A 14,312-nucleotide genomic window follows, 5' to 3' on the forward strand; every position below is an offset into this window, starting at 1 on the left:
CTGCCGATGAATCAATGAGAATGGGAGGGGGGGGGGGGGGGATCATACTCAAGTACAGCCAGGGAGACAGACCAGGGAGACTTTTTCTGAACATAGTAGATACAGACACACAGGACTCAAGATGCCCAGTGCAAAGTGAAGGCTGAGCTGAGTGACACTGAAGCTGAAGCCCTTGGCCACACCCAGGGTGACATTTCCCTTCATCTCCACAAGCAATTCTGCCAGTCCTAAGCCTATCAGTGCCCCTCTGTCTCACAGATTAAGGAGGCTCTGCTCTGGGTCCTTGGGCTCTCAAAGATCATGTGATACAAACTCCCACAGACCAGGCTGCAAGCCCAAGGGATGGGGGAGAGGGCTCTGTTATCTCTATCCAAAACAGGCTGCATATCACCTAGTGCTGTATTTTTGGTATGGAGGTGATGGAACTCACAGGATGGATGAACTAGGACACCAATAAGACCGTTACTATGAAAAAAGAAAAGCACTCAGAAATTCCAGTCATCGAGAGGCAAGAGCAATGGACAGTTTCTGCAGCCTCAAACATGAAAGAAAACAGGACACGCATCTATCTGCACTGTGGAATGCCATACTGCACCTAAAAGGAGACCTCCAAAGGGTAGAGGCTGGGGAATTTAGAGAAAGTAAGACCTCTGAGGTCTTATTTCCCTGAATTTTATAGTCTCAACAGACATACAGAGGTGGGCACAGGGGCCTCTGGTAAAATAATGTCTCTCCCCTGCTCAGGCTCCTGTGCAGAAGCAGCAGCAAAGCCAGGCCATGTGCTCCTCCGCATGCCTTACGCGTAGTGAATGATGGCGCCGTTGGGTCCCGTACTGGAAATTGTGGGGAAGCTCAGGTCCACAAAGTCAGCCTGTTGCCTGGAAAAGACACAGAGGGCAAAGCTGCTCAAACATTTTGACCATGCTGAGAATCAGGACCTTTCCAGCCTCATTTAGCTTCCCAGGCAACTCAGCATACAGTTCACTGATCTCCCAAATGGAACCTCACCTGCGGAATTCCTCAGCTTTGTCAGCAGCTGAGATCTCTGTCACGCCACCTTTAGGAACCTGCGAGAAAAGTGCTTATAAATCATCCATGTTAAGAAGGTACATTAAAAGCTTGCTTCTTCCTCAATTCCCAGTACTAGCTGTCTAATCTACAAGACACAACTGTCTGCTCTTTAACAGGAAGGGAATTTCCAGAGGTTCTCACCAAAGCTATCTAAAGCAGAAGCATTTCTATTTGTTTAATTTTTCACCCTTTTTAGGAATTCACCCTAAAGAAATAAAAAGGATAAATGCAAAGATATCATTGCAGGGTTACTGAAAATAAAAAAATATTAAAAACAAATGAAACAATCAAAAATAGGAGGAATGGGTAAGTAAATCAGTCTTCCCATTAGATGCAGTCTCTATTTAGATCCTTTCTTAAGGCCTCAAAGCACATGGAAAATGCTCATGTTCATGATCCTAAGTGAAGAACATAAAATACAAAATTATGTCTATAGACTGAAAGACATACAAAATTATTTATATCTTGAAAAACAGAAATCATTTGAAAAAAATATAAATACAGACAAATAAAACCATGGAGAAAAATAGTGGGAAATAAGGATATTTCCTTTTTCCAATTAAAGAGTTGTTTATAACATAAAATTTAAAGGGGACACATATTGTTTAATAAAGAAGTTGCATTCTTGTCAACTACAGGGATGGATAGGCAAGAAATTAATGGCTGATCCAATTTAATACAAAAAGTTTTATGGCTTAAAGTTCAAAATGTACACAAAGAGGCCTGGGGTTGTGGCTCAGCAGCAGAGTGCTCACCTAGCACATTCGAGGCCCTGGGTTTGATCCTCAGCACCACATTAAAAATAAATAAATAAATAAAGTAAAGGTATTGTGTCCAACTACAACTAAAAAAAAATATTTAAAAAAATGTACACAAAGGTCTGTTTTCTCCAAGTATAATCAAATCGTCTATAATAATAAGGGTCATTTTTCCTATTCTACTTTTCCTTAAATTCCACTTAGCATGACTTCCTAATCCAAAAAGGATCCACTGTGTTAGAGAATTTTTCTTCTTCCTTGTTACTATGTTCTATAATTAAAAATTTTAAAATATGCATATACACACCAAAGTTAGAGAAAAAGTTACTAAAAGAGATCACTAAAATTAGACCACATGATCAACAGAGCCCAGAGGAAGCCACAGTTAGAGATCCCATGTAGGTATTTCGGAATCATTTATATCCATGTGTTCAATGATGTCTAAGAACCAACCTCTTTCTCCAACCAGTTAAAGAGTTCACAGAGGGCAACAGCATCTTTAATCTGTACAAACACAAAGACATTGTTTAAATTATTACTGAAAGTTAGAGGGCCAAATTCAGAGGGCCATCCCTAAGACAATCCTGAAAGAGCAGCACCTATCGGACCACCAACCATCAGCAATCAAGGTTTTACAGGCAGACATTTCCTGGAAGCTAGTTGGCAGCAATTCCTATTAACAGAGAACAGGCTCCTTTGCTAGCAGTAATTGAGGCACAGGCAAGAAGGGTCCTCAAAGCGTGGGCAGTTCCCCAAGGCTGAACTCCTGCCCTACAGGAGCCAGGAAAGACAAGACACTGCTCCAAAGCTGTCTCTGATACCAGATCTTTCTGGGCACCCCCCACCCCACCTTGAAACATAATCCAGCCCCTTTTCTTCATCACCTTCACATCTTCACCATCCTCCAGACCACCATCTTTACGAAGTATACAGCCTTATACTTTGTAAAGACCTAACCCATTGAGTATTTTATTTCATTCTCTAATCATCTGTGGAAGGTCCAGAAGCCTGAGGCTGAGAGAGTCCAACTTGTGCCAGGCCCAGGACCACTCAGTAGGTGAGGGATTGAACCTTCTGGCCCCTCCCAGCCCATCTTCTGCTCTGGCTGCTCTACTCACGTGAGCCCGCCTCATGCCTTCTGACTCGGCTGCATTCTTCACAGCTTTGGCAATACAGATGGGGGTGTAAGGCATACAGCAGCGGTGATCCTGGGGGCACAGGGCAGTAGAATGGGAAACAGGGCCTGCTCCACCTGCCCTGACCATGTAGTCACCCCTTCACCAAACAAAACACACTTGAGGATTTCCACTCAGGCCGCACCAGCCCCCTGGGGCCTGGAGACCCCCCACTTTGGTTGATGACCCTGAGCATGATGAAAGGAGTTTGAGTTCATTTGAAAGAAGTAAGAATATCATACAGGACGTCCTCCTCCATCCCTGCCCCACAGCTCAGAGGCCGCAGGCTACTACCCTGGGCAAGATACCCCTTTCCAAGCCTCAGCAGCTGTGGTCAGAGTTCACTACCTGCTCATCAAGGATGAGAATAAGTTAAAACTTAGCCCTAGGAAGGGGTCTCGGAGCACCTGGCATATAATTTCTCATACTGCTTTTCTTTCCCCTCTCTCCCACTCTCTCTCTCTCTCTCTCTCTCACACACACACACACACACACACCCCTAATGAAACATGGAAGGCAAGAGTGATCACTACTTGGATAAAGAAAGTAAAGCTCTTCGTGACTGAGTGGCTTGCCAGAGGTCACACACAGTATGACAGTGGCAGGGATGCAATGACAAGCTGTGTCTAGAGAACCAGGCCTCGGCTTCTCCCAGAATGGTGGGACCACTGCTCAGTGGAGGAGAGGACAATGCTGAGCCTGCCACAGGCCACTTGGCAACCAGAAGCCCAGGGCAGGACAGAAGAAAAGCTTCCTTCTAAAGAGGCCTAGATTCCAGTCCTGTCCCAGACTCCACCTAAAATGAGGCAACAGGTACCCACTGCTTAGCATTGCCCAGAAAGAGCTCAGTAAATGGCAAGTTGTTATGATCGTTTGATCTTTGACAAATGCCCTCAAAGGCCTCAAGTTCCTAGGCTAAAACAGTAGGTGGAAGACGGGGTGTACACAGAAGGTGTTCTCACCCCATCTGCACCCTTATTTACTTCGCATTCTGTCCTAAATAATTTTCACAACATCAAAGCCCCATACACTATTTATATTTTTTCCTCATACACACTAAATGCTGAAACAGACACATTTAAATAAACCTAAGTAATAATGTATGCCACCTAAGACCATCTTTCATGCCACACTCTGGCTGACACAGGCCTCAATGAGCTCGGAGGGCCTCAGACCTCGATATAGCTCCAGCTCTAGGGCTGATCCAGAAAGACAACAGCACAGACCCCACAGCCTCTGCTCCAAAAACACGTATGTAGGATGCCAGAACTAGAGGGGCTAGCAGGGTTCAGGCAGGCCAGAGTGGGACCACCAACCTTAGGGATGGCCTCGCTCACGGCATAGCTGGCCTTGTCGCTGATCCACACCTTCTCCCTCGGGGAGAGGTCGGCACACAGGGACTTGAGCTGGCTCAGGATGGACTTGTAAGGAAGCACCTGGATTCTGTATTCAGCCTCCAGGCCCAAGTCAAGAAGCAGGTGCTCCTTCACACTAGGGGTATCTATGCGGTCCCCATCGATGAAGAGCCTGCATAAGGGTCAGAGGTGGGTGACAGAAAAAGGAGGGCACATGAGTAAGGAGGTAAGAACACTCTTACACACACACACACACACACACACACACACACACACACACAAAATGGGTTCTTTCTGCCAGGAACCAAATCCAAGCAGCTTTTCCTCCCTTCCACTGCCTCCATGAATCTTGCCCTCCCAACCGTGTTCCCATCCCGGTGTATGCGGTTATCATCCACCAACTACCCAAGCCAGAAACCTGGACACTGTCCTCCCTGACATCTCTCCTCTCCTCCATTAAGATCTTGGAACCTACAGCCAATTGCCCACCACATCTGTCCAGCTCTGTTTACAGCCTGGCCAGTTGCCACCCCGGCTTGGGCCACCAACTCTCAGCTTCCAAGTCTGGCCCCATCCATTCTATTTTTCAGTCATTACATTCTTTACAATTTATAAGACTGATCATGTGGTTCCCTCTGAACAGCTCTGAACAGCTCATTCAGTAGCTCCCTGTTGTTCTCAGGACAAGAGCGTGAGCTCCTAAGCTTGGCCCACAGGCCTTTCTTTTCTGTGGCCCCTGCTTACCTTCTGGCCACACTCTGGCTCTGACCACATTGAACCACTGCGGGTCCTCCACATGCGCTGCTAACTCCTGCTGGGGCCTCTGAAAATGCTGTTCCCTCCACCTGGATCACGTTGCGCACTCCTCCTCACCCTGCCATTCACCAGCTAATTCACACTTACCCATAATCTTTGCTTCAATATTACTTTCCCTAAGAGTGGCCTCTGACCCCCAAGTCTAGTCTAGGCCCCTGCTAGAAGTTGTTCATACCCCCCGACAGGCTGGTGCCCACTTACATGCCTGAATCCCTTAGGCAGAAGAGACACTTATCTTCCCAACTCTAACCCAAGATTGTCTGTTGTCATTCACCCTAACACCTAACACAGGCCCCCAGCACACAGAGCAGGCACTCAATAAATGTACTGTCCAAATGAAGAAAGCCATCCAGTAGAAGAACAAACAAGGCTTTGAAAAGATAAACTGACAATTTAACAAAGCACAGTTCAGAGGACTTTCTCTGACCTTAAAATGATCATTTCTGACCTTCAAAATGACTGCGTTTATTTGCATTGTGGACCCAGCATGGCATAATTAAACCTATACATGTGTATATCCCTTTGCACTGGCTGCTATAAACCTGGAATCAAATATGCAGCCCGAACAAGACCTTGCAGCAGGAATGTTGTGAACTAACCTCACTCCAGCTCTGTCCAAATATCCTCACCTACTTATTTCTTAATCTCATGGTACTATAAATGCTTTCATAGATTTCAAGTCATATGAGGGGTTAAAGGAGAGGCAGGATATAAATAAGCACCTAGGGTAAGGAAGACAAGAAGAGAAAAGGGGAAAGGGCAGGAGAAAGGAAGCACATCAGCAAAATGTCAGGCTGGGAACTGAAAGGGAGCCTGGGGCTCCAAAGAGCTGCGGGGAGGCTGCCCAAGTGGGGGTTAAACACTCACATGATCGTCTCTAGTCCTATGATTGCATAGGAGAAAAATACTGGATTGTGCTCCACATCTGATCCTCGGAGATTGAACAGCCCTAAAAAAGGAAAGCAAAGTCCCTGTCACCTGCCTGGCTTCCAAGTCATGCTTTAAGAGGTAGCCTACAGGGGAGGAAAGGCTTTCATGTGGACTCCAATGACTATTAAAGGACTCAAGCATCACTCAAAAAGCAAGAACCTCAGTCCTGGCTCCACCTCTGAGTTGCAACTGCTGGTGTCTGCCACCTGATGGCGCCAAAACTGTTTCTTAGGCCATTGTGTCACTGTCCCGAGATGGGAACAGAAGAATTCTTAGTCAGAAAATATGAGAAATGCCCACCAAATGGTTGAAATGACCCGCCTAGCAGTGACCTGCCAGGCTTGGCTTTCCTGCACACAAACCTCTAGCACTCCCAAATAAAAGGGGAGAGCCAAGCACTCTCTCCTTCCTGAGAAAAATAGCCAGGGGTAGAAAAACTAGGACCCACCCACAAGGGAGGCCAAATCAGGACCCCTCTGAGCCCCATGGAAGCAGAGCTTCCCGTCAGAAGCAGAAGAAAAGCAGTGAGTCATGAGGCTGTGGCCCATGAATGAAACCAGAGCCTGCAGGCCACCCACGGGCTGCTGTTACCAAGATGGGTGGAGGACCCGCCTGCAGCCAGGGTCTGGGGTCTAGTGAGGTCACTGAGCATTTGAGAAACTAGAGAGACCAGCAGAGAGCACAGCTCTACTCCAGGGCTTCTGGCTCCCAAATGCTTGCTCTCAGGAGGACCAAAGGGCAAAAAGGCCCCAGCACAAAAAAACGCTGCCTCCATTTTAACATAACAGCCTCTTGAAGCAAAACGGTGAGACCATAGTTTTTGCCTATCATTAGCCTTTTTAAAAAAATGACAGCATCTGGGGCTGGTGAGGGGTGAAAAAGATGGATCAAAAGCTCTACCATACACATACCAACACCACCCCAAAGCCAAAGAAATAGGAAGAAGAAAATTATCAGAAACCAAGATATGGATTTATGAGCCAAGATTTGGGTGGTAGCATTATAATAAATTGTGGGAAAACTGGAAATAACCCAAAGGTCATCCATAGGGAGATGGCTATGCAAATTTTATAGCATAGCCATTTAATGGAATGCTTAATACTTAAAATATGCTTGTATACACTTAGAGCACACTGATATATTTTTAAAAACAGGCTACAAAAAATGACATGTGCATAGAAATATTACCACTGTCTCTAGCTCACAGGATTATAAGTGATTTTTGTCTTCCTTCTATTTCCTCCGCACTCTCCAGCTTTTCCAAAATGGAAATGTGTTTCTGTTACACTCAAGGGGAGAAACTAGCTTTGTATGTTTTTTTCTCTGATGGTGGAATTATTAAGCTAATTAGGGACATAAATCACTGACACATTTGACAAGTTTAGGGGATTAAAGAGATGAGATGGGACTGAAGAGACAGGACACTTATGTGCAGTAGGGTCTCTTTTTTCCAGGGAGGAGGTAAAAAGATAAAGCAGTGCCCTCTGGGTCAACCTGGGTGAAATCCAGCCAGAAAATAGGAGACAGGAGAGGAAGTTTCAACCAGATTCCTTCAGGTTCTAGAAGACAATAGAAGGTTCTAAACAATTGTGGAAGGAGTTTAAGATCTAAGGACTGAGAAACTGCTACTATATCAAAGGACCTGAGAGGAACTTTCAGTTCCTGAGTTTACTGAGGTAGAAATGTTTCTAGACCATTCTCACTGAGAAGACATAGGAAAAGTATAAAGAAAAAAATATCTCTTAAAATCCCACTCCTACAGCTATAAGAGGCTGACAGACAGGAAATATTTGGAGGAAATGCCCTTCCTCAGAGGAGCCACAGTCCCAAGAAGTGGGCATCACCCATGGATTCACCAGGAGCCCCCTGGCTGTAATACAGCTCCAGGTGAGGCTACAGCCCCTCCCCCACATGCTGTCATTCTTTCTCCTTCATCCTAACTGACATCTCCTATATCCATTTGGTGACACAGTCACCAAAAGGCTTATTCCCTGGCCACTCAGAAAGCTGAATGGCATGAACACACAGATTCCCAAAGACTCAAAAGAAGAGATCAGGTTACACTCCCAAGCAGTGAAACCAGGGTACTCACAGGCAATCTCATCCAGGGCAGTGACCACAAACCACACAATGTTCCTCTCCGCCATTTTCAACCGAAGGTCTGCAATCTTGTCCTTCCAGGAAATGCCTATAGAAAACAAACATGCTTGTGACTCCAGTTCTGATCCCAGGAAGCAAGAGAAGTCAAGTGAAAAATCCCATCCCAAACACTTAGCTACCACCATAACTTACAGGAAGCATGATGCTTGCATAGGCAGGAGGCCCAGATCCAAGTCCTGTGCGAGAGGCACGACTCTGACAAGCCACCTGCCCATCAAGAGCCCTGACTGCCTCACCAGCAAAATTTATTCATTTGTTCATATGACAAATGCCTATGAAGCACCTACACCTACTGTAGATGCCAGAGCTCTCTACCATGCTGGTCACTGGCTGCAGTTACAGCCCTGGACTAGACACAGACCCTGTCCTGATGGGGTTTATAATCTACGAAAGAGGACAATTAAATCAGCAATTAATTACACTACTGTCTAAAGACCGATGCAACAGGGAATGCAAAGAAAGCTATGCGAACACACCACAAAGCAGAGAAAAGTGACCCCCGTCTCACAGGATAGGAATATCACTTTACATTCCTGAGGTCTCGAGAATTGCTTTCAATGTTAAGACCTAGGAATTCCTTGTGCCTGTAACTACCCATTGCAACTCACACTCACTCCACTCAACACTATGAAGGCCTCCCTGCTGCTCCCAGGAAGAAAGTGCAGCCTAGAGGAAATCACCCATAGTCACCCAACTACCCCACCACAGTGGCATTGGTAACTAAAGTTACAGTCACCTGTATCTAGGATAAGCATCTCTTATTTACTCGGCACCTAGCACAGTGCCCTGCACATAATAAACACACAAATGTTTGTAAAATGAAAGTTTACCAGCAATACTTGTTTTCCTTTCTCCTATAACAATACATCAGAGCCTCTGCTTTAGTAAAAATTTAAAAATTAAAAATTCAAACCATGCTGATGGAAAATATTTAGCTGACCCTGGACCCATCCTCCCCAATGTGTGATACCCTCTGGTGAGGTGTCACACAGGAAAGCAAGCTGGGGGCTGCCCCACCACCAATGGTTGTTTTGAAGATCAGCTCAAGAATGCTATTTAAAATTTGGCAGAGAGACTAGGCTGTAATGTTTTCTTCCCAGACCCCTCTGGGCAATCTGCCTACATTCCAGACATCCCCCAAGCACCTCTGTTTCTACAGCAAGACTCCCTCCTCTGTAACTCCACCTCCCAATTCTCTCACTCTACCCCTTCACTGCTGTTATAGATCCACACTTTTGTCTCCTACAAACAGTGCACAGAACATGCTGCTCATCACCACTACCACACAGGCCAATAAACACCCACACCCAGACAGAAGGTAAAGATGGAGGTGGGCCTCGAAGGTAAACCTACAAACCCTAACGTCAGAAAAGGAAATAAATCCTAGAAACTGCTAAGTTTTGTTTCTAGTATTAGACAGTAGAGAATCAGTTAGCAGGTGAAAGGTGAAAAATTAAGTCTTCTCAGTAGTACCCAAAAAGCCACCCAGAAGAGCTTCGCAAAAAAAATCAAGCCAAAGTGAGTGGCAAGTTGATGGCAACAGTGGAGACCAACAGAGCCCCTGCTTTTGTCAAATGTCCTGCTAGTCCACAGTGGGCGGTCCTCTGGGCAGCTCAGATTCGACTGATTCAGATGGCAGCAAGGATGAGAGGTGGGGGGCAGAAGCTGGGCCTGCTAGACACAGCATGGTTCTCACCTGTATAATCCAAGCCCAGCGTGAGGAGGGGCTTACAGGGGCGCTCAGGACGGTCTGTCCAGATTTTATCGACAAGGTTCTCCTTCACAGGAATGAGGTGGTGGCCAGCACTTCGCAGGACCTTGGCCATCTTCTTCCAGTAATCTGAAAAGACACGCATACGGCCAGCCATGAACTGGACACCATTTCATCTGAGGTAGGCAGCAGGGCCCTGCAAGCCAGGCCCCAACTGAGGGGCCACCCTCTCAGGGCCCAGTGAGAAGTGAGTAAGGTGAGGAACTGTCAGAGGACATCTTCACCACTGATGGCTTTCCCCTGCTCTGTCCCAGAACTCTTCTCCCATCTTGACCTCTATTATGACACCAAATCATGCTGAGCCACATTCCACACACAAACAAGGATCAAGAGGAGTCTAGAAGTCACTTCCTTACCCATGCTGGAAGGGACTGAGGTCACTCACCTGTAGGAATGATGAGTGGGTCTACACCCACCCTGGATCCTTCAGGAAGCACACTCACCAGCCAGTCTTCCTGAGTTGGAGTGTCCTTCAGACCTAGGGAAGGAGAACTAATGAGAAACGATTTCCAGATAGTGCAACTCATCCACACCAGGACAGCAGCAGGTTCCTATATTAAGGACATTCTTTAAGGTGGACTGACAGCATTTAGAAAATCTGAACCAGGATTGAGATCCTGGAAGGATACAGAAAGAGTGGGAAGAGCATGAGATGGTGTGTACAGAAAACATAAGGGTGAGACCAATGGGAGAAAAAGCATGACTGTCATTCAACTCCTGGCAAAACATCCTCCTGGGATCACCGCAACACAGGTACATGGCTGGTGTTGTTGCAAAAAATCACCTCAGTCAGCATTTGGTCCCTTCCCATCACTATTCACCTGACAAGAACCCAAGCAGTGATCTGGTCAAGGCCAGGTGCTGGGATCCTTCCCTCACATCACACTGCAGAGCAAGGGACAACATTTTACCAGTTCCTTCCCCTCATCTACAAGGTCAAGGTCACAGAGAAAAGGCCCCCGGTCCACTTGAGAGTTGAGCACAGTCTTGGTCACAAAGAAATCTTTCAAAGATTACAGAGGGCACACAGGAGCCTGCTGTCATGGCAGTCAGCACAGTCCTGGGCTTCCCAATTCCTGAGAGAGACAGTCCTTTCTTCTTGTTTCTACTAAATAAACTTCAAAGGGGAACTATAATTTTTCCAATCCAGTTTTTCTTTAATAAAGTCCTATCTTCTCTATCTATATTTTTTGAAGCAGATTTTTACTAAGCAATTAACATTCAGGTAAAATACATGCAGAATAAAAGCTCACATTTTCTGAAACAGTCCTTACCCTAACTGTTTTCTCTACTGACTCTTGGTATAACCACATAACCACAAAAGGGAAGTTCAAAGGTTTATAAAGAAATGAGCTCATGAATCCCAATTCTAAAAAGCTGCCTGGAGGCTGGCATGGAGTTTTATTTTGCTATTTGATTCTTTCCTATTTTTTTACAAGCCACTAAACAAACCACTTTATTAACGAAGTTTTTGTTAGGGCCCCTGGTGTAACTTCTACAGGATGAAGTCACATCATTTCCTAGCAGATAAATCTTTGGCAAAACACCTGTGGTGAATCACTCACTGGCCAACAAAACCCACTATAATCTTCCTAACACAGGGGACATACCTGAGGAAAAATGGATTTAGAGACAGACAGCAAACCAGAGGGGCTTGAAAGGGAGACTGACTCACCTGCTATCCCCAAGCTACTTTAACAAACAGACAGCATTTGCCCCTTTGCCATTTTGACCCCAAAGTGCTAATGGACATGACACCTTGAGCTTGTGGACCCCAAAGAGAGAAGCCCTCAGTTTCCCCTCTGTAAAATGACTACCCTGAATCACACCCCTCCAAAATTGAATGTGCAATGGTATAGATTTGGAGGAAAAGGCCCAATTTCTTGGTTTTCCTTAAATTCTCAAAAGGGTCCATGATGTGATAAAAGATTAAGATCCAAGAGTCCCAAAGAGCTGGTCATGTCCCAGATCAGGTCAACTAAAGTGAGGCTAACCATGCCTCTACCCACCCATCTTCATGAGTGTCCAGTTGCTGTCCATCTGCTTGGCAGCCTGCAGAAAGTAGCGCCCATCGGTCCACATGGCTGCATGCTCCTCAGTGATGATGGCTGTGCCTGTAGTAGAGAAGCAAATAAGAGAGAAAGATTTCTGACCACATCCAGAAGTTCCACAAAATGGCAGCAGGCAAGTGACAGCTGTGAAAGGACAGTCCCAGTGGGGCAGGTGTGTTCTTGACTCAGGCAAGAAAGCAATAACACTAAAGAACCAGATGTGGGTCAAGCTCTGAAGGAAGCAGCCGTGAGGTCTAGGCTGCTGGGGTACTGCCTCTGAGCAGAAAGGATCCCACATGTGCCACAGAGGTTAAGGCAAGAAGAACTGAGAACTGTAGGCCTATAGCCAAAGTGGTCTTCTAACCAATGACAATTTTTGCCTAGTGGTCACTGCCATTCCTCTGCTCTATCAGACACTCCAAAGGAGGTGTTTCACCCTTTCCACCCTGAGTGTTCCCAGTGACTCACCAGTCAAAAGTCAGGAGTCTGTGCCTCCTAACTCTACCTGCCCTTGATTCCCATAGGCCTGGGGGCTTTCAGCAAGTGACAGCCAAAACCAATCCTAATGGGCCAACCAACACAAGGACTTCCACCAAAGAAAGCAGTGTGCTACCCACAGGAGGAGAGGGGCTCACCCTATGTCCAGCTCACTTAAGGCCTGGGAGCCTGACGAAAACCACCTGAAATACCCAAGGGTACAACCATTTTGGAAAAGTTAGGAAAAATGAAGCTCAACATAATTTAAGTCAACAGAGAAAACAAAAGCCAAGCACCTGGAGAATTATGCAGGACCAATAAGTCAAGACAGGAGTCCTATGGTGCCACTGAAGTCCCATTTCTTATTTGAGGTGATAGTTACACAGGCACATTCAGTTTAATTGATACTGTTTTCTGTGTGTAGGCCATGTTCAATAAGAAGTTTAAAATTTTTTAGGAAAAAAAAAAAAAACCTTGAAACTAAAAACTCAAAGAACAACAAAAAGGTCACCAAAAGGTGATTTCATTGAGCTGGGAGGAGGCTCACACAGAGGCTCAAAGGGGACCTCTTGTTGCATTTTCTTTTTGGTTCTATATCACAGGCTGAAACTTGGTTCAGTTATTTGGGGGAGGTGAACAAAAGTACAAGAAGAAAGACAATTCAGCCACTCACCCGCAGAGCCATCAAATCCAGAGACAAAGGCCCGCCGACAGTCACATGGAGCAATATACTCGCTCTGGAAAACAGATGACAACACATCAGTACAAGCCTTGCTCGGGGCCAGTGGGAACTACAAAGGTCAGGGAATCCTTGGCACCTCCCCAGAGAAGCCAATGGTCTAGTTAAAAAGGCAAGTTGAACTTATTTTTTTAAATTACCACACACCACACAAGGCTAATTAAGGGCTGAAAGAGTTATCTCCTCTACCCCCTTTCTTAATTTGGAAAACAAAGCAAGTGAAGAGAAACAGATAAAAATTGCTCTTTCCTCAATAGCCTTCTCCCCTCCCTTGTCACTGACATTTAGGCATCTGTTATTTTTCTGAAAAGTAGAGCTGAATTTCTGTTTTAAGCGCTAATAATTCTCTAACTTGTTTCTGAACTTCCTGTTTGCATCCCCTCCAAGGTAGCGTCACCAGTCTCTCCCACGCAGGCCCTGTCCCTTCCTGTTAGGGAATGAGCGGAAACGCTTCCTCCAACCCAGGAGGCTTCAGCAAAAGAAAACAAGTCCAAAACCAGGTCCTCCCCACTGAGAATCCCCTTGCCTCTGAGTGGAGGGGCGAGCGGGTGAAGAAAGTAAAACCTGGCTAGGGGACAGGAGGCATACGTATAACTTATGGAATAGCCAGAGAGGCACAGGGAGCTTAAGGAACTTGCCTCAGGCCAACAGCAGATATAGGACTTGAACCCAAGCAGTCAGCTCCAGGGCCTCGACTCTGAAGCCCCGTGCCTGCCTACCCATACATGGCACCTCTCTCTGACCCTTATGACAACTCTTCAGGATAAGACAAATAGCAAGTAAGAAAAACAAGGTTCAAAGAGACAATCTTTAAGTAACGTGCCCACTGACAGGGTGATGGTGGGCCAGGATCCAAGATCAGCTCTGCTCACATCCAGAGCTGCTTCTCCTTCTGTTAGTGGGTTTCTCCCACACCAAAGGACTCAGCAAGATTAAGAATCCTTAGGGTGGGGTATGAGGCTGCTGGTCAGAGCCCGAGGCATTTTGGGGACAGTCAACATGATATTGG

At 46.0% G+C, this 14,312-nt stretch overlaps 1 protein-coding gene across 8 annotated transcripts in view; it reads right to left on the reverse strand.

Moving 5' to 3' along the window:
- Xpnpep1 (X-prolyl aminopeptidase 1) overlaps positions 1-14,312 on the reverse strand; it is a 52,627-nt gene that overhangs the window by 12,260 nt on the left and 26,055 nt on the right. For all 8 annotated transcript variants that reach the window (XM_015494773.2, XM_015494772.2, XM_015494775.2 and 5 more), the window contains 11 exons: positions 13,238-13,301; positions 12,046-12,150; positions 10,422-10,514; positions 9,962-10,105; positions 8,198-8,293; positions 6,043-6,124; positions 4,321-4,531; positions 2,948-3,037; positions 2,283-2,333; positions 1,009-1,067; positions 801-878 (listed from right to left, as the gene is read on the reverse strand). In XM_015494773.2, coding sequence (XP_015350259.1) covers positions 801-878; positions 1,009-1,067; positions 2,283-2,333; positions 2,948-3,037; positions 4,321-4,531; positions 6,043-6,124; positions 8,198-8,293; positions 9,962-10,105; positions 10,422-10,514; positions 12,046-12,150; positions 13,238-13,301 — 1,073 coding nt within the window. The remainder of the gene's footprint in view (positions 1-800; positions 879-1,008; positions 1,068-2,282; positions 2,334-2,947; positions 3,038-4,320; positions 4,532-6,042; positions 6,125-8,197; positions 8,294-9,961; positions 10,106-10,421; positions 10,515-12,045; positions 12,151-13,237; positions 13,302-14,312) is intronic.

This window comes from Marmota marmota, unplaced genomic scaffold, assembly GCF_001458135.2.
Source record: "Marmota marmota marmota unplaced genomic scaffold, marMar, whole genome shotgun sequence".
NCBI lineage: Eukaryota > Metazoa > Chordata > Mammalia > Rodentia > Sciuridae > Marmota > Marmota marmota.